The sequence below is a fragment of the Natrix helvetica genome, assembly GCF_964273705.1.
Source record: "Natrix helvetica genome assembly, chromosome: 2".
NCBI classification, from domain to species: Eukaryota; Metazoa; Chordata; class Lepidosauria; order Squamata; family Natricidae; genus Natrix; species Natrix helvetica.
This window is the reverse complement of record NC_138552.1, coordinates 13,241,335-13,262,702: the sequence shown is the minus strand read 5'-3', so window position 1 is coordinate 13,262,702 and position 21,368 is coordinate 13,241,335. Positions and strand designations below refer to the sequence as shown.

The following is a 21,368-nucleotide window of genomic DNA, read 5'->3' as shown; positions in this document are numbered from 1 at the left end:
CCCTGGTCATGTGGCCAGCATGACTAAACACCGAAGGCGCACAGAATGCTGTTACCTTCCCACCCAAAGATGGTTCCTATTTTCTACTTGCATTTTCACATGCTTTCGAACTGCTAGGTTGGCAGAAGCTGGGACAAGTAACAGGAGCTCACTCTGTTATGCGGCACTAGGGATTCGAACCACCAAACTGCTGACCTTTCTGATCGACAAGCTCAGCCTCTTAGCCACTGAGCCACCGCGTCCCAGTGATTTATTATTATGATCATCAAAAGCTCACAACTTAAAAAGCTGACCAGGAAAAAAAAGGCATGCAAACAATATAATAAATAATAAATGAGACAGCCAAATAAAAGAACCAGAACTTTATCGAGTACAACTGGGGATCTCCTCATTATCTGTGGACACACTCTGCAGACCATTTTTTTTTCTTAACCTCAGCAACTTTAAGATGTGCAACAGGGGAATTTTGGAAAATGAAGTCCATACACTTTAAAGATGATGAGGTTGAGAAACACTGCTGTAGGCCATTGGGCAAGTTTCCATTATGTAACACGCCGAAGCAAATTCTGTAACTGATCAGGAGAAAAGGAATTTATCTGGGTACCCTGGAAAGTTTACTAAAAGGGGTAGAATAAATGCACTTCCTACATCTATGGATCTTCTCAGTCAGCCAGGTCATAGTTGTCCCAGAGGTGTTTTTTTTTAATCAAAAGACAACTGGACTTTCTTATTTTTCTTGGAAGATGTTTCACTTCTCATCCATAAAGCTTCTTCAGCTCTGACTGGATGGTGGGGAATGGAAGGATTTATAGTCCTTGCAGACAGCTGGTCGTTTGCATTCTTTTAGAGAGTTGTTGAGTCCACTTGGAGGTTTGTCTGTGTCATCAGCGTCACTTGAGTACTGCAAGTGGGTGTTGAGGCTTTTCAGAACTGCTGAAAGGATTCCTGTAGTCTGCAATTTTTCTGGTAATCCGTTCATACTTTTGCACCACTTGAGGGTGTTCATCCCAAAGTGCATAGCCAAATGTCTATGGAGACTCTCAGTCATCCAGGTCATGGTTGTCCCAAAGGTGTTTTTGTAAGAGGCAACTAGACTTTTTTTGGTTTTCTTAGAAAGAAAAGTCAGACCTGAAGAAGCTTCTTGGACAAGAAGCGAAATGTCTTCCAAGAAAAAACAAGAAAGTCCAATTGCCTCTTGAAAAAGCACCTTTGGGATATTGCATACATCCCTACAAAACTTGTAGAATGTACTTGTTTTCTGCCCCATGCCACAAAGGCATGTATGTTTCTGTTAGGATAATTAATTGACTTTGTAGCTGGAGAGCTGAGAGAAAGTTCTAACATGGTTAGGCAGGTCTGAGTCGATTAGCTGTTTTACTGGCTGCAGACTCCGTTCTGCCAAACCTAACATTATTAGGTTGTAGTTGTTGTATTTGTGTTGATAAATAAATAAAGGGCATATGATAAATAAATAAAGGGCATATTTGGGCATACCAGGGGTTGTAACACACACACATACATACACACATACATACATACATACACACACACGTGGTATGGCTAGCTGATGAGAGCTAAATAGCTTGAAATAGATCTATACTAGTCTCCATTTATTTATCAGCACAAATACAACACACACACACACACAGAGACAGACATGTGTGTGTGTGTGTGTGTGTGTATATATATATATATATATACATACATACATACATACATACATACATACATACATACATACATACATATATATATATATATATATATATATATATATGCTGGTTTTGTTGTATTCGGGTCTTTTCCCGTGTAAAGTTGAGATTGTCTTTGCAACGTTTCGGCAGGATCGCACCTGCCATCTTCAAGCTGTGGGCTCAAAATGTGGGCCCACATTTTGAGCCCACAGCTTGAAGATGGCAGGTGCGATCCTGCCGAAACGTTGCAAAGACAATCTCAACTTTACACGGGAAAAGACCCGAATACAACAAAACCAGCATACCTACACCCGTGAAAATCTACGAAAACAAATATATATATATATATATATATATATATATATATATATATATATATATATATATATATATATATATATGTGTGTGTGTGTGTGTGTGTGTGTGTGTGTGTGTGTGTGTGTGTGTGTGTGTGTGTTGTAATTGTACTGATAAATAAATAAAGGGAGACTAGGATAGTTATAAAATATAAAAAGGCAACAGTAAAAATAAAAATATGGTTTTCTGCCTGCATGGTCTTCTGTGATAAGCCGAAGGACAGAAAGAGGGAGTAGTGACCTTCCTCCCATATTTAGTCATACCAGGGGTTGTAACACAAATACATATATATGTGTGTGTGTGTGTGTGTGTGTACGCGCGTGCACGCACATGCGTGTATCTGTGTGTGTGTGTCACAACCCCTGGTATGCCCAAATATGGGAGGGAGCATACTGCTTCCCTTTTCTGTCTATCGGCTCACCTTAGGAGCCATCCAGGCAGAAAGCCATTTTTTTTATGTTGCGGTGAACTGGTAGTTCCTGTGAGCAGTTGGCCCTGCCCATCTGCCCCTGCTCTTTCCTGTTCTATGTTTCCACTTTTTTTAGCTCAGCTGATTCATGTGGCACAGCGGATTGGCGCACATCAGCTGTTTTACTCACCAACACTGACATAGAAGGTAAGTTTTTAAGCTTAAAATGAACAGTTTTTGAATGATGTGCACACAAAGCTCACACTCACTGAACCGGTTGTTAAACCAGTTTGCATCCCACCACTGAAGAAACTAGGTCCGCTGGAAGAAAGTGAAGTTTAACCAATGATTGAAAATCAGCAGCCATGGACTAGTCGTCATCTGAGATAAATTCACCTCAGTTACAAGGAGGAACTAAGGTGCACTTTTACATCTGAAGCTTTGCCCTTGAATATGAATCTTAACTGAGCTGTATTAATAAAGGAGAATATTTGTAGCTCAGGGTTGACACGAGCTGTCCTTGGTGCTCTCTGAGCTCGCTTGGTTTTTTGCAGATGTTTCATGACCCAAACTAGGTAACATCATTAGCACTGATGATGTTACCTAGTTGGGTAATGAAATGTCTGCAAGAAAACAAGCAAACTTAGAGAGCACCAGAGGTGGCTTCCTACCGATTCGGACTGGTTCGGCCAAACCAGTAGTGGTTTGTCGGCCTAGGTTGCTGGAATTTGAAGCGACCCAGGCCTGCCATGTCTCCAAACCGGTTCTCCTACGGGGCCGCCATCTTGATTTTCAATTCTGCGCATGCGCAGAACAATTGTTTCTTTTAAAAACATTTTGCACATGTGCAGACCTATTTTTGTGCAAATGCACACCCGTGCAGAACACACGTCTGGCATGCTAGCCAGCTAAGCGAGTGCATGTACACAAAAGTTTTGTGCGCACCAGACTGGAGTAATGCTGGGAGCAACCCACCCCTGGAGAGCACCAAGGACATTTCATAACTCAGCTGTAGTAGATGGCAGCAGGCAAACAACAGTCTCATTTGAGAGGAAAATTAAAATCATATTGCCTGAATTCCTGCCGCTGCTGATGTGAGAACTCAGATCAAGACACAACTTCTTTAAGAGTGAAATTGCACCCTACTCAATATTCAGTTTACAGCTTGGCTGGACTGTAATCATCTTCGTGAATTTGGCGAACTTTTAGCTGAATTTTCAGACTGTGGAACTCAGACAAGCAGCCTGCAAATAAATGTGTAGATACTATGGTCCCTTCCAAATAGTAGGAAAGGGTCAGAAGGGATACTTGCACATCCAAACAGGGTTACAGCAGATCAACTTCATATAAATCAAACCTGATAACAGTAATATGCCAAACAGAAAAATAAAATAATAATCTGAAATTAAAAGAAGACAGATTGTGAGAGAATGTGGAAGTTTTTTTAGTAGACACTTGTTTCAAAGAGGCATTCTCACAATGCATTTGGCAGTAATGATGATCAGAATGTAAGTTAAGTCATATTAAAGAGGGATTGGAGGAATAGGGAATGTTAGGGGTTTGAACTTGCTGGCCTAATGGCAGTAGTAACAGCACTTAGATTTATATACCGCTTCAGAGTGCTTTACAGCCCTCTCTAAGCTGTTTACAGAGCCTATTGCCCCAACAATTTGGGTCCTCGTTTTACCCACCTCAGAAGGATGGAAGGCTGAGTTCACCTTGAGCTTGCTGAGATTTGAACTGCCAAATGGCAGGCAGCCGGCAGGCAGCAGAAGTAGCCTGCAGTACTGCACTCTAACCACTGTGCCACTGCAGCTTCAGTAGGTAGCTATCAGGTGTAGTGAGTGTCAAAATCTACCCCTTCCTTACTTGAGTATAACACTGTGATGGGGTAAAGAAATTGCACAATTGCATGTGATTTTTGTGACGTCCATGTTGTCATTATCAGAATTAGGCTTGGATGACTGTGCTGTAGCCCTGAGCAGCTCTAGTGGACAGCCACTTAATTATGAGCCAGTGGTGTGTTGCAGCTGCCAAAAAAGCTAATGCAGTCCTAAGCTGCATTAACAGAGGAATAGTATCAGGATTACATGAAGTATTAGTACTGCTCTATACTGCTTTGAGTGAGTCCACTTGGAATATTGCATTCAGTTCTGGTCACCGTATGTTAAAAAAAGATATTCAGACTCTAGAAAGAGTGCAGAAAAGAGCAGCAAAGATGATTAGAGTCTGCAGGTCAAAACATATGTCAAATGGTTGTAAGAACCGGGAATGTCTAGTCCAGGGCAGAGGTGGTATTCTACCAGTTCGGACTGGATTGCCAAACTTATAGCAAAAATAGGGGGTGGCTCCGTCCACCTGTGCCCGGCTCTATGGCATCCCATTTAGGCCATTTTTTTTCCAAAAACACATGCAGGGAAAGATCTGCGTATATGTGGAAGGATCTGCGCATGCGTGGAAGGATCTGAGCATGCACGGAGGCATGTTCACATTTGTGAACCAGTTGGGAAGGTAAGTGTATAGCACCCCTGCTCCAGGGAAGTCAAAGTAGCAGCCCGCGGGCTGGATGTGACACGTACAGGCCACACCTACTCCAGCTCCACGAAGGGGAAAAACATCACGATACGTCATGTGACAGCAACATGATGCCACGAGTTTGACACCTGTGACAGACTGATAACAATCAGTGAAATGGATTGCCTTCAGAAGTTGTAAGTATTCCAACACTGGCGGCTTTTAAGACTAGAATGGACAGTCATTTGCCTGGAATGGCATAGGGCAGGAGTGTCAAACTCGCATTGTCACATTGTCGTCCCGTGATGTTTTGCGACTTCCTCCCCTTCATTTAGACAGGGGTGGGCATGGCCAATGTGTGACGCAATCAGCCCATAGACTGCAAGTTTGACACCCCTGGTATAGGGTCTCCTTGGGAAGGGCTGGACTAGAAGACCACCAAGGTCCCTTCCAACTCTTTTTTTTCTGTATTCAGCATTTTGATGCTATAATTCTAATTGAAGGACCTTTTAAGGGCTATTTGTGGGGGGCTTTGGTAAAAGGGGTATGTTTAATGTTATTCCAATGTGAGGACCTATTAATCTCCATTAATGTTTTGCTTTTATCCATCCCCTTTGAGGATGGGAGAAAATAAATCATAAACTAGATGGACAAAGAAGGCGAATCAAAGAAGTCACATCTTAATATTAATCTATTAGTTTCAAAGACCCATTTTGTGCATAGCAAATTAGCCATTGCTTAGCTTTTAAATGCAGAAATAGAAAATCAGAAATAGAAATTCACTTCAGCTTTTAAATGCAGAAGTAGAAATTAATAGGAAGCTAACATCGTGTGTCACTTTAAAAAAAAACAAAAAAAAAAACAACAAATGGGTTTTAAAAAGTACTTTATATTATGTCTTTGTTTTTTTCTGTTTCATCTCCCAAACTTTCTATTTGCATTCTTTCTCTATATGGAAACATTTTCAATAAACCCCTTCCTGCCATTAAGTCTCAGTTTACTGAACGTTAATGCCTAGGGCAATTTCTTTTTTCTCTTTTCATTTCCTTTAAGTTCTCTTCAATTATTGAAAAATAAAACAGACATAAGACTGTTCTTACCAGCGGAACAATTGTCTTCTACATACAGTAACTGCATTATTATTTCATTTAGTGTCCTGGTTCTACAATCCCATTACTCTACTGGAAATATATATTTATTGTCTTTCTAGTGCTGTGCAATTTTTTTTTCTTCCTCTCAAGCCTTTTAGTATATTAATCTATTAATGTACTAAATTGTGCTGCACGAAACCATCTTAACTATTTAGGTTGCAACTTTGCATTTATTGATTTCTGCAATTTTACATTATCATTTTAGAGTATCATTAGTTTGTCTTGGAATAATTCAGTTTTGAAGGATGGAATTTATTTATTTTTTAAAAAAGGAAAATAAATAAAGGCACATACAGTTTATGCAATGACAGCCAGTTTGTAAAGGTTCCCCTCGCACATATGTGCTAGTTGTTCCTGACTCTAGGGGTCAGTGCTCATCTCCATTTCAAAGCCAAAGAGCCAGTGCTGTCAGAAGATGTCTCCGTGGTCATGTGGCCAGCATGACTAAATGCCAAAGGCACACAAAACGCTGTTACCTTCCCACCAAAGGTGGTTCCTATTTTTCTACTTGCATTTTTACATGCTTTTGAACTGCTAGGTTAGCAGAAGGGAGGCCTACTAGGCCCAAAATGGGAGTGCAGTGTGCTCCCCCGGCCCATTTTTGCTCTTGGGGAGGGGGCAGGAGGCTGAGTGCTGCCTATCACCACCACCCCCTGGCCATGCCCACCAGGGCCATGCCAGCCAGTCATTAGGGCAGAGAACTGGTTGCTAAATTAGTTGAATCCCAGTAAACAGTAACAGAGTTGGAAGGGACCTTGGAGATCATCTAGTCCAATGCCCTGCTCACTCAGGAGACCTATACTAGGGATTCGAACCACCGAACTGCTGACCTTTCTGATCGACAAGCTCAGTGTCTTAGCTACTGAGCCACCTAGTCCCACCACTGTTTGGCCCTAATAATGAGAAACAGCAGTCGTTTTACTTACAGCCTTAAGAACACAGTTCACTTTGCTTTACACCTCCTAATTTTGCGCAGAGGAAAAAAAAATCCAATGCAAGCTGTTTGCGAAGCCCTTCGCCTATCAATAAACCGGAGCGTGATTTGATTGTCTGTGATTTCTCTTCTTCGTCTTCTCTTGTCTTACTGCAGTTAACAGCTTTAATTACATTTCTAGAAAATTTGCTTCAGGGCTCTGCAGGGTGAGGCAGCTTTAGAAAGCTTGGAGGCAATGTAATTATTAGCATAATGAAATCCCTGCTACCCTGCTCTTAACAATTTTGGAAGACATAACAGCTATTTGTCAAAAAAATATATATATATCGGCACATATAGACTTTTACCGCTGTTGATCCATAAAGGTTGAAATCTCAAGAAGTGATTCTATGTTTCATTAGGCTTAAAGATGTTCATCAGTGATTCCTACAGGCTGGACCAGATTAATGGATTTTATTGACTTAGATTTGGTGGACACCAACATCCAATCCGTAATGTCCCAAAGGTGCTTTTTCAAGAGGCAACTGACTTTCTGGGTTTTTTTTTTTTTCCTTTCTGGAAAAGCTTCAGCCAACGCAACATACATGTATACATCAAACCTAAGAATACACTGAAGCAGAAGCTTGTCTATCCCAAGGATAAAACACCCAAAGTCCACACTTTAAACAGAGAGCACAACTGGATTGAAAGAGGGGTCAAAGACACCATCTATGTCAAAATTGAACAGCCCTTTCTGAATGGGGGAGGGAGGGATTGGAGATTATCGATCTCCAATCTACAATACAGTTCTTTCAACAGTTCCAAGAAGGCCCCACACCCGTGGTGGGTTTCCATTGTTTTACTACCGGTTCACTCGTGCTTGCGCTCCTTCATGCGTGCAATGCTTCTGTGCATGTGCAGAAGTGTCCAGGCAGGTGGGCAGAGCCTCCCACCACCACCACTACCAGTTTTCCCGATCTGGGCTGAACCGGTAGAAACCCACCTGTGCTCCACACCCATTTGCACCACTCAGGTGACTCTGATGACACAGATGTAACCTCCAGGTGGTCTTCACAACTTGCTAAAAGAATGCAAATGACCAGCTGTCTGCAAGGAGTATAAATCCTTCCGTTCTCCAGCATCCAGTCAAAGCTGAAGAAGCTTCTTGGATGAGAAGTGAAATGTCATCAAAGAAAAACCAGAAAGTTCAGTTGCCTCTTGAAAAAAGCACCTTTGGGACATCCATGACCTGGATGACTGAGAATCTCCATAGACAAATCATGATAGATCCATTATGACAGTGATCCCCAAACTTTTGGGTACCAGGGACTAGTTCCATAGAAAACAATTTTCCATGGATATGGTGCGATGGAGGGGGGGAGGTTTCATGTGCTACCTAGATCCTAGGCATGTGAACATAAAACTTTGCATAGTTGTGTGGTCCAGTTCCTAACAGGCCTCGGACGGTCCCTGAAGCCTTCAGAGCGCTTAAAACCACCCTCCGAGCAAACTGGAAGTGACTTCCGGGTTGCTCGGAGGGTGGTTTTAAGCGTTCTGAAGGCTTCAGGGACCGTCCGAGGCTTCCCTGATGCCTTCGGAGCGCTTAAAACGACCCTCCGAGCAACCCGGAAGTCACTTCCGTTTTGCTCGGAGGGTGGTTTTAAGCGCTCCGAAGGCTTCAGGGAAACCTCTGGACAGTCCCTGAAGCCTCCGGAGGGCCTCGGGGGGTCGGGGGAGGCTCTTTTCGTCCTCCCCAGGCTCCTATAAAGCCCCTGGAGCCTGGGGAGGGCAAAAAAAACCATGTAAAAATGGGGTGGTCGTGCATTTTGTGCGCATGTGCACTGGGGTGGTCGCGCGTTGCATTATGGGTGCGGCATGCCCGCACTCAACCCCCCTGCGCTCCCCCACTTGTGGCACGTGAGCCAAAAAAGGTTCGCCATCACTGGACTAGTCCATGGCCCAGAGATCCCTGCAATATGAAACTTCCTCCAAGGAAAAGGAAAAAAAAATGAGGGGGTTGTGATGAGTGTTGGTGGAAGAAAGATGAATGCTGACTAAATTTTGGGGACAGATGAAAAAAATCTGCACAGACTTCACTCTTATTGGGCTGAAATAGTGGAATCTAGTTAAGTTTTCTGAGCTCTGGATTTGTGGACCGAAAGATGATTATAAGCTTCCCCCAAATGGTAAGTAATTTATGATAATCCTCCAACAGTATGTACTATACGATTGCAATTAGTTTGAGAGGTATTACAAATCCTCTTAAGAGACTGTTAGTTGGGGTTTTCTTTTTTTCTTCTTTTTCTTCATTTTTTGTAGTCGTCTTATTGTATGCTGAAAAGAACATCTTCTAACACATTTTCACATGAATTCACAGAAATGCAAATGAAATTCTATCCCTCTCACAAATACGACCCCGATTATTACGGTAGCCATAAAGAAATCAGCCTAAAGCAAAATTAAAAGTTATGTGGGAGGAGACCATTCTTCACAGAAATAGGATCTGAATATCTAACTGGATATCACCCTTAATATGAAGTATTTTAAGCAAATGGAATACATTTACTTAAGTTACTCCTCATTTTTCCTAGGTAGACACCTAAAATGAATCTGAATGAAGTGAAATTGAAAGCTGCCTGCTTTCTGAAAAGGTCTGAGGGAGTCAGGAAAAAAAAAAACCTGAAATGAGGAAATTTATAAGGGAGTCTTACACATGCTTTCCTAAAATGGCTTATCTTGATAACCATTTCTGATGGAGAAGACGTAATGAAAGATCACACCCTTAAACCCTTTGAATTCATTCCTATCCAGACAAAAACGATCAATAATTTCATCATTATAACCCCCCAAAAATGGTACCATCATATCTTTCTCAAAAATCAGAAACGTTTAGTTAGTAACTGAACCTCAGCAGTGATTATGCCAATTTCAGGTCCTGGAATTCAATAGATAAAAAGTTCATTACCTCCCTGGCAGATTTAGGCTGCTGTATAGAGAAAGCTGGAAGAAGACAAATAGCTTTCTGTAGTAGATTTCAGACAGCCATTTCCAAAATAATCTCAAATGCATCTGAAATTATTTGTGTTCCCTCACGAAGAGAAAGATTGAATCTGTTTTATTTTGTAATAATTGTCAAATCCTTTTTAGATGATATCATGCCCCAAAGTGAACAAAAATATACTATCGGGCTATTCAGAGAACCATTTAATCACAATTTCCCTCAGAGTAGCTGAAGATGAAGAGGGCAAATTGGTCACGGCCTTTTAGCTATTCTGAAGAGTGAAATATTTCGTACTGGGAAGAAAATTTGGACCTTGGTCTTTTTTTCCTGAAAAAAAATGAAAACCTAGAAGCTAAATCTCTGCCTGAGATAATATAGCATAGTGTTTTCCATCTACAGAGATGCCTTTGAAACAAATCAATATTAACTGTTTTAGAAAAAGTCCAAGGGTTAGATTTATCCACTGGTATCAAGAGAATCCTTCAAGTTCTCATAATAGATACAGGTAGTCCTTGATTTATGACAACAATTGAGCCCAAAATGTCCGTTGCTAAGCAAGACAGTTGTTAAGTGAGTCTTGCCCCATTTTATGACATCTCTTCCCACGTTGGAAAATACCCGGATGTTGGGAAAGACTGAAGGCAAAAGGAGAAGAGGATGGCAGAGGATGAGATGGTTAGATAGTGTCATCAACGCAATGAACATGGATTTGGGCAGACATCAGGAGACAGTGGAGGATGGAGGGTGGGGACAGTGGTCCATTGGGTTGCAAAGAGCTGAACACAACAACTAAACAACAGCAATATACTAAATATGAAAGCAAATATAGAATTCCTACACTAGATGTAGGAAATTTTGTAAGGCCTGTATCTTAAGTGCCACTGGAACCTATGGTATGTGGACAGGGGTGGGCTTCAAAAATTGCAACAATGGGTTCACTGCCCTGTTGCTGGGTGGGCGTGGTCATGGTGGGTGTGGCCTAGTCAATCTCTTTCATCATGGTGTAGGGGGTGTTTTTCACTCTCCCCGGGCTCTGGAGGCTTTTCTCGAGCCTCCGGGAGGCTGAAAACTGCTTCTCCCGGGCTCCGGAGGCCTTCCAGAGACCAGAAACAGCCCTTTTTCCAGACTTCTAGAACCTCTAATAGGCCCGTTTTCCCCTCTCCCCAAGTCTCCGTGTGGGCCCTGCACTTACCTGGCATGGTGAAAAGGCCACACGGAGACTCCTGGGAGGGGCGAGGCAGGGTGGGAGGGGCAGGGTGGGGTGGGCATGGCGAGCCAGGGGTGTCATTTGGGGGTTCACTAGCTAGGGCATAATCCTAGCTAGAGGATCACCCAAATCCGTGCGAACCCCCAACAGCCCACCCCTGTATGTGGAGCTGCCTTGCATAGTGAACTACTGAACTGAAGCTGGTAGCCATTTTGGTGAAGAATGTTCTGCTTTGGACTCTTTTTAGTCACCTGTAATGACCCTCAGATTCTTCTAGGAAGAAAGCCGAGAGAAGGAACTTGCAATTGGGAGTGGAGTCTTGCCTGAGCATCTTAGTTCTGCCTGAATTCTGACTGGTTTCTCTAGCCTTTATTCTTTGGTTCTCTCTTTATTTGTCCTGTGTGCTCCACAGTTGCTCTTCAGGCTCCTCGCTTAACTGTGGTTCCTGATTCGTATCAATCCTGGCTTGTTCTTGACACTGGCTACTTTCTTGTTCCATTGCTTATGGCTTTATCTTTGGATGCAGTAAATCAGGGGTGTCAAACTCAATTTCATTGAGGGATGCATCAGGGTTGTGTTTGACCTCAGGTGGCCAGGGTAGGCATGACCAGCTCAACGTCACGTGTTGAGGGCGCCTGTGGAGGCCCGATCACTTTGCCAGTAAAAACGGGCTCCCGAGCTCTGTTTTCAGCTGCAATAGCCTCCTGCACCCCTAATGCCAGCAAAAATGGAGCTCGCACAATCTTCCCAAGTAACAGAATAGTTTTAGCTAAATTTCTCTTTTGTATTGACTTATCTTTTGATTATATTAGCATATTTATTTTTATAAACCATCTTTATATTTAATTCATACCTAGCACTAATCTTTCTTCGTCTAATTTCTACCTCTTGTCTCTAACCCACTCATAAAATTATTCCATATCAAGTAATATTCTGTGTCTTCTTTATCTTTTATTTTTAAAGTCAGTCTATCTCAGCACAATCTAACATTTTTTTCAGATTACCTCCTCATCTGATGGGGGGGGTCCCCTTTTTTCCAATATACACACATAGTTGCAAAAGATAATTAAGTAACGTATACATCTGAAAACATAAATATTTTTGTTGGGCATAATGTCGGAGGATTACCACAATGGGACTGCATATCTAGTTTTGCATGTACTGACAGCATCAAGGATAGTATTTGCAAAATATTGGAAAAAACCGTGGGCCAGATCTAAGCACTCTGTGGGCTGGATTCGGCCCTGGGGCCTTGAGTTTGACACCCCTGCAGTGATTGGATAACCATGTGCTCTTTATGGAAGGAGAGGTTATTCCCTGGGGACCGTGTTTGTACCCTTTGAATCTTAAATACCCAATGCACATGGACATTGAAGTGTCTGAGGTCAAATAATTTCTCTTGCTATCATAGAACAGGTGAACCTGTTCTACCAAAATTCCTAAAATGGAACATTTTTTTCTTTAACCTGATGTCCTCCATATATACTGAGGTATAATTCTCTGCAGGGCACCAAATGAGTTATTGACCTCTTCTAATAGGAGTTGTCATCCAACATATTTGTAAGGCTTCAAGTGGGAGAAAGTTAAAACAAAATGAGATTGTTCACACAGTTTCTTGCACAATATATTACAGGAGTTTTTAAATGCTCTACGCTACTCCCTACAAAGGCACCTTAATTTACACGCTGGAAACTCATTGCTCTTCACAACTGTCTTTCTAATATTCACTGCAGCTCTTTCCCATGCACAATTTCTTTGAGATAAATCAGGAAGGAAATATTGATTTTACAACTTGACTCGGATGACCAGCAGCTCTGCTTTGTATTAAAAGTTATGTTCATTTCCTTGTCTTACATATTGAAGTCTAAAGCTAAAAGCAAGTTGATGGTATTGATCTAATACAGTTATCCAGGATGCAGGATTTTGTCCTCATTTAAAGCTGCTCTCACAAAATAGCATAGTATGATTAGCTGCAGAGTTCAATCTTAGCTGACTGGCAAGTACATTCTGACAACGTGCAGGTGACGGAATTATCTCACTGGCATTTGTCTATCATGGGATGATGGGTTTATTTACTTTAGTCATGCACAGTGCGCTGATAGATCTAACCAACCCCCCCCCACCGCAAATTCAAAGAGTGAATTAAAAGACTGTCAGCTTTACTTCACAATTTTATTTATTTATTTGATCCCCTAAAATGAAATTTAGTTACAATCTCTGTGATGGAATTGCACCATAGGCTTTCCAAGTCCTTCCAAGGGAAAAATAAGTCTATTTCCATGCCCATCTTTTTATTCCTGAAATCCTGGCTGTTATGTTATACTCCACAAAAATGAAGAATTGGTCAAATTTCTCCCAGAAACAAAGAAAACGGGAGAAGATTATCAATTTTGCCCCCCTTTGTTTGCTATCCATGGTTTGTCTGTGGTTGTCTAAGCCTCTGGAGCAATTCACTTCTAAACTCTCCGAAAAGTGGATGCTTGCTATACAGATAATCTTCAATTTACAATGGTCTGTTTAGCGACTGTTAGAAGTTACAATAGCACTGAAAACAATGACTTGGGATCATTTCTCACATTTTTGACCTTTGCTGCACTCAGAGTCACTTAGTTGAGGAGCACAGCTAGAGAAATTAAATGAATGAATGAATATTCCCTAATTCCAAAAGATCTGGCCTAAAGAAGAGAAGAGCAGTCCCTTTGGAATAATATCCATGGTGCTAAAACTAGTCTTAGGGTGAGGTACAATTACATTCTTTTTCCTCCTACGCTTCAAAAGGAATGCAATGTTAACTTGTTTGCAGGTTGAATAAATCAAATTTGGATTCTCTAGTTAAATATCTGCGCAGAACAACTACCTTTAAAACCAAATATCTTTTGGACCATGAAATTGTTCAAGGGTTGTGATTATAATAAACTAATAATAAACTTTAATTTATAGACCGCACCCTTTCCTAAACAGGACTCGGGGCGGTGATGTAGTCCGCGACTTCAAATTACATACAAGCTGAGTATATATATATAGTGAAATCTGTCAAATAAAGGTCTTATTCAAGGACCACACACGTTGTCAACAAGAGACGATCAGCAGATTTGCAAAAGCAGTCATTAAAGCCTGAAGGCCATATGCACCATTCCAAGTGCCACATCATTGACTCCAAACTCCAAGGGTTTGCTTCTCCATCAGGTGTTCTGTTCAAAATGCTGCCACTGTCAATTTCTTAAATGATGGGTGTTTGAAGAAAGAAAAATAGGGTAACAACATCTGCCACCCAACATTTGAGTTGCAAAAGGGTGGCCTTTCTGCAGGAAGTTACTTGTCAAATATTTTACAGCACAGTCACTTTTGTTTCCCTAACACATCCACTTCTGATGGCCTGGTGCTCATCTCCAGCACTGTTAAAACTGAGATCGCCCTCCCTCCCTCCCTCCTCTCTCTCTCTCTCTCTCTCTCTCTCTCTCTCTCTCTCTCTCTCTCTCTCTCTCTCTCTCTCTCTCCATATACATATAATATACATATACATATATTTGTTTTCATAGATTTTCACGGGTGTAGGTATGCTGGTCTTGTTGTATTCGGGTTTTTTCCCATGTAAGATTGAGATTGTCTTGGCAACATTTCAGCGAGGTCTCACTCACCATCTTCAGGCTGGGTTTTGGGCTTAAAGTGTGATCGGAGCTGTCGTCTTTTTATAAATCTTGGTGGGTGGGTGTGGAGTGCTAGCTTTGTTTCAGTAATCGGAATGATTGATTGTGTGGTTGTGTCATGATTGGTAGATTGCTGCTGATTGGTGCTGGCTATGTGTCCGTTGTTATTTCGTGTTGTAACGACTTGGGTGGTGGGTGGGACTCGTTTGTTGACTACCCCACCCACCATCCAGGCTGTTACAACATGAAAGGTGGTTCCTATTTTTTCTACTTGCATTTTTACATTATTCCGAACTGCTAGGTTGGCAGAAGCTGGGACAAGTAACGGGAGCTCACTCCCTTATGCAGCACTAGGGATTCAAACCACTGAACTGCCGACCTTTCTGATCGACAAGCTCAGCATCTTAGCCACTGAGCCACCGATCTCTATATAAAAAGTATATAGGGGGAGAAAACACAGGTAGTCCTTGACTTAAAATCATCAACGCAAAGCAAACCACGTTCAAAACAGTTTGCCAAAACATCTGTCACCTGGAGTCAAAAATTGACTTAAAAGCATGCATATGCAGACACATACCAGCATTTCAAATAGCAAGGTGTGTTTTGCCCTTAAAAAAAGTTTATTAGGAAAGGCTGAAACTGTGAGTGCCATATCATTCTCATAGGACACAGCAATGACAAACATAGAAATGTTTTACAGACTGCTCGCTGTTTGAACTACTAAACTGCAATTCAGTTAAATTACTCTGAGGTATAATTGACAGCTCTTCCTATTAAGCTTACATTAACCAATATTGATATGCGGTGCAAAATCATACACTGTTATTAAAAAGACTACCACAGTGTCTGTCATTGTGGATATGTGTAGAAGTCTCTATCCCTAGGCAGGTCCTCTGCTGGGAAGAGCCAGATGATCCACTACAGGTAGTCCTCGACTTATGATCACAATTGAGCCCAATGTTTCCATTGTTAAGTGAGACATTTGTTAAGCAAGTTTGGCTCCATTTTACGATCTTTCTTGCCACGGTTGTTAAGGGAATCACTGCAGTTGATACATTAGCTTCATGAGGCATGGTGGCACAGTGGTTAGAGTGCAGTACTGCAGGCTACTTCTGCTGATTGCCCGCTGACTGCACTTTGGCAGTTCAAATCTCACCAGGCTCAAGGTTGATTCAGCCTTCCACCCTTCCATCTTTTTTAAAGAAAAGACTGGGCAGCCACTTGTCTGAAATGGTCTAGGGTCTCCTGCTTGAGCAGGGGGTTAGACTAGAAGACCTCCAAATCCCCTTTCAAATCTGTTATTGTGTTATTCTCTCTCTACCACACAGATGCTCCTGGATCTAACATCTCCCACTTTATCCATAGCATAGCATAGCGTAGGGTAGCATAGCGTAGAGTAGCGTACCCTACCGTATCGTAGGGTACCATACAGTGGTGGGTTCCTACCGGTTCTGACTGGTTTGGCCAAACCAGTAGTGGTTTGGCAGCCTGGGTCACTGGAACTGGCAGCAACCCAGGTCTGCCATGCCCCCGAACTGGTTCTCTGGGCTGTGCCCTAGCCACTGCCATCTTGCATTTCAGTTTTTTTAAATTGCACTGTGCATGCCCATGTGCAGCGTGTACGCAAGCAAACCAGCAGTAGTGCCTGCCAGAATGCACCCCTGGTACCATACCATACCACTTTACAACTCTACATAAGCATACTAAAAATAACTTGCAAGAACATCAAATCCCAATTAGAACCCAATTAATGTACTTACACTCAGGTTGGGTTGCCACCTTGATGGGCTGTGAACTTTCTCCTGGTCCCCATTCATTGTATGCCACTACTCGGAAGGTATAGGTCTCTTCGGGTTTTAGATTCCCCACTGTAAGCTGGAGCAACCCAGACTGGGAGGTATTCAGTGCTCTCTCCCTAACCAAAAAGAGAGAGAGAGAGAGAGAGAGAGAGAGAGAGAGAGCAATGCAAGAAACACAAATGTCAAGACGGGGGAAAAAAATTTCCAAACTAATGTTCTAGAAGGTCTCATAAAATCGTAAGGGAGAGAAAATTAAGGAATGGCTGTGATGAACTGTCATGGTTAAATAGAAGAAGAAGGACTTCCTATCGTGCTACGATCATTATCATTTTTAAACCTCTTTTTTATTAGATTCTCAGTGCAGCATCTAAACAGCGAATCATCAATATCTTATCGCGTAACAGAAAAGCAAAATCTAAAGCGATAAAACCGAGATACTGACAAGCATAAACTAAAAAATAAATGGATGGGAACAGATTAAAGCACCAGTGAGTACTAAAAAGAAAGAAAGAAAAGAAAATCATGAGCATCTTGAATAGTTACAGAAAGAAAAATCCCCTCCTCATAACTCCTACATGACATCTATCCAAATGTACTATTTACGACACAGCAGCTACGGTGCTCATTGTCGCAGTAAATTGGCATGAATATTGTGTACTGTTTAGAAATATATCGTTAAAAATATCAATCAACACAACTTTACCTGTGCGGTAAGAGTCAAATAATAATCGTTTCACCAATTTTAACTGGGTGGAAATCTCTCCAGACAAGAACTCTTAGGCTTCTAGCTGTGCTGAGCACTAATAGCACAAATCCATACAGGATGAGGCTAGAATATTGTCAAGAGTTTGTTGCAGAAATCAAATCCAGAAAGCACACACAGGTAAGTGATTCAGCAGGATTCATTAACTTCTCTTTATATACAATATAACATAGTGTTGGGTTCCTACTGGTTCGGACAAGTTCGGCTGAACTGGTACTGGTTTGGCGGCCTGGGTCACTGGAACCGGTTCTCATTTTTTGATTCTGCACATGCGCAGAAACATTTTTATTGTACTGGGCATGCACGCACAGTGCACATCAAGCGTGCATGTCCATGCTGATGTCCATGAGCAAGCCAGCAGTAGTGGCTGCCAAAACACACCTCTGATATAATACATAAGTAAATATACAATACCAACAAGTGGTTCTTCAGTTTCAGATCAGAGAAGCAGAACAGTTTAGTTCTCAGCACAGACTAGTTTCAGTTTCAATTCTCAGCACAGCACTCAGAGCTCCAAGGCTAAGCCATACCCTGGCTCCAAACTCTTTCAGTTTCCAAACAGCCCTCATCGGCTGACCTTGTTACTAAGCCCTATTCATTGGCTGACCTTGTTACCATGTCTCTGGCAGTCATGAATTCTCTGACAAATACCATAGCCAGATTTGTATGCAGGGTTATACTAGCCCATCCAAAGGAATTGGGGAAATAAGGAGGGGAAATCAGAAACCTAGGCACATCTTATTAGTAAAGGAAAAATAAACACAACACTTAACAAATGGAAACACCCTCAAATAACACTATTAAACAGTTCTGTTTAGAATAAATGGATCGACTGCATTCAGTTTTTGTCGCCACGATGTAGAAAAGATGTGGAGACTCTAGAAAGAGTGCAGAGAAGAGCAACAAAGAGGATTAGGGGACTGGAGACTAAAACATATGAAGAACGGTTGCAGGAACTGGGTATGTCTAGTTTAATAGAAAGAAGGACTAGGGGAGACATGATAGCAGTCTTCCGGTCCTAAGGGGTTGCCACAAAGAAGAGGGAGTCAAACTATTCTCCAAGGCACCTGAGGACAGAACAAGAAGCAATGGGTGGAAACTAATCAAGGAGAGAAGCAACTTAGAACTGAGGAGATATTTCCTGACGGTTAGAACAATTAATCAGTGGAACAGCTTGCCTCCAGAAGTTGTGAATGCCCCAACACTGGAAGTCTTTAAGAAGGTGTTGGCTAGCCATTTGTCTGAAATGGTATAGGGTTTCCTGCCTAGGCAGGGGGTTGGACTAGAAGACCTCCAAGGTCCCTTCCAACACTGCTATTGTATTGTATTGTATTGACTGTTCACTGAATGAAGTTGTGCCAAATTTGTGAAGCTGTAAGAGGTTCCTCTACCTGCCTTCAAATTGTGGACTTGTCCCCAGGTTTAGGATTTAGGATTTAAGAGCAGGACAAATCAGAGTTGAAGAAATCAGATGGGTAATATATGTCATTAGGCAAAGCAAAATGCGACCTGAGACTTTGAAGGATCTAGCACACAAAGTTGAGGAACAATCCATGTCTCACTGCTTCTAATTCTATACTTGCTTCAGATCTGACCTCAATATGGGATCTATGTTACTCAGCAAATAGGATGGATGGATGGGATGGATGGATGGATGGATGATGGACGGATCTTAACTCCAATAAAGCCTGCAACTAGTGAAGGACAGGGAACAATGAAGCACGTGGGAACTTCCAAATAAATTAATTCTTGCAGTCACAGCTGAGCTGTGCTCAGATCCAAACTGGGAATATTCAAATGCAACTCAAAGCAGAACAAAGAAACAATAGATGGAAACTATCAAGGAAAGGACCAATCTAGAAACAAGGAGAATTTTCCTTTCCTAATTTGAACAATTAATCAGAAGTTATGGACGCTCCACCATTGGAGGTTCACAATCAACCAATGGAACAGAAGTTGCCCTCGGAAGTTGTGAGAGCTTCATCACTTGAGACTTTCATGAAGAGATTGGACTGCCATTTGTCAGAAATGGTGTAGGGTCTCCTGCTTGAGTGGGGGGTTGGACTAGATGACCTATAAGGTCCCTTCCAACTCTGTTAATCTGTTAAAAACCATTTGTTTGAAATGGTCTCTTGCTTGAGAAGGCGTTTCACTAGAAGACCTCCAAGGTCACTTCTAATTCTGCTATTTAAAAAGGCAGCTGAATACTATCAGTGTGTGACAGTTTAGCCCTATTTCCATCCTTTAACTCTAAATTGTAGTCACTTTCCTGAAAAACTCACCTCATTATGTCTGTACCAATCAAAAATTCAGCTGATTTCAAACTATTATTATATAGCGGCTCTGCTAATTTCAGCCCTGGACAATTATTTGAGAAAATTTTGCAAGCTAGGAGAATAACCTGCAGCTCTCACGAAAATGTATGTAAATTAAGCCACCAGATTAATTTCAAAATCTGTCTCCAGGAAATTAGTTCAGGCCACTTCGCATGGTTACATGTCCATTTTCTTGTCTATGATATAAACACTTTTTTTTTCTGTCCTTGCTAGTTTCCCTTAAAAAATATTTTTGCAAATAGCAGCTTTGGAAAAAATATTTTCCATTTGGCAAATGAAGACAATGAGAAAGCATTAAAAACTTTGTGGATGCCCCTTCCTTGGATAATGATAGTTTGAAATATTTTTAAAAAGTAACATTTGGCATTCAGAGATATTTAATATAGCTGGATACCCGTGCTCCGCTACGAAACTATGTGATCGAGCTTGATAAATCGACACTTCCAGCTTGAAAATTAATGAGTAGTTACAATCGGCCTCTCCTCTCCTTTACGCTTGCCCTACAGAAGCCTTTCCTCTCCTATCTCCTTTCTCTCCCTCAGGCTACTCCCATTGAACCTCTCCTATCCCCTTCTCTCCCTCAGGCTGGCCCCATTGATTCTCTCCTATCCCCTTCTCTCCCTCAGGCTGGCCCCATTGATTCTCTCCTATCCCCTTCTCTCCCTCAGGCTGGCCCCATTGATTCTCTCCTATCCCCTTCTCTCCCTCAGGCTGGCCCCATTGATTCTCTCCTATCCCCTTCTCTCCCTCAGGCTGGCCCCATTGATTCTCTCCTATCCCCTTCTCTCCCTCAGGCTGGCCCCATTGATTCTCTCCTATCCCCTTCTCTCCCTCAGGCTGGCCCCATTGATTCTCTCCTATCCCCTTCTCTCCCTCAGGCTGGCCCGCTTGATCCTCCCCTATCCCCTTCTCTCCCTCAGGCTGGCCCCATTGATCCTCTCCTATCCCCTTCTCTCCCTCAGTCTCCTTAGCATCAGAGCATGTTAATAATAATATAAGAAATACTAATGATCTGATGGACATTTCGAAAAAGACTTTCTTAGTGAACACCTAGAAGCCAAGAGGAACCTATGTGCCAAATTTCAAGTATGTAGGCTTTATGGTTCTGGAGATTCTGAGTTTGATGTGTGAGTGGTATTTGAAAGAAAGATAGATGATAGATAGATAGATAGATAGATAGATAGATAGATAGATAGATAGATAATAGATGATTGATTCATTTAATATTTCATTGCATTTGACCTAGTAGGAGATGATTACACTGTGCCTGAGGGAGGGCAGTCTCGAGTCCCTTTGCCCCCCTTAAGAGATCTGAGTCCAGCCCATTTTGAATTCCTCTGTCTCTTATCTCCTGCCGATTTGCTCTGACTGTTAGTAGTTCAGATTCTTGCAGAGAGCACAGGCTTGCAATAAACCTTTATATTCTTTTGAACTGCCTGGACTTCCTGATTTTGGCGCACTTGACAGATATTATTTCATTGTACTAAAGTACTTTAGGTGAGTCTCTATTTTGTCAGAAAAGTAATAGTGTTTATTTTTTAACAACTTGTTTTGTTTGTTTAAAAACAAACAAACAA

At 41.8% G+C, this 21,368-nt stretch overlaps 1 protein-coding gene across 1 annotated transcript in view; it reads right to left on the bottom strand.

Moving 5' to 3' along the window:
* Window positions 1-21,368, bottom strand: part of DCC (DCC netrin 1 receptor) — a 1,323,879-nt gene that overhangs the window by 329,917 nt on the left and 972,594 nt on the right. Inside the window, exon 9 of the mRNA XM_081942031.1 lies at window positions 16,654-16,808. Coding sequence (XP_081798157.1) covers window positions 16,654-16,808 — 155 coding nt within the window. The remainder of the gene's footprint in view (window positions 1-16,653; window positions 16,809-21,368) is intronic.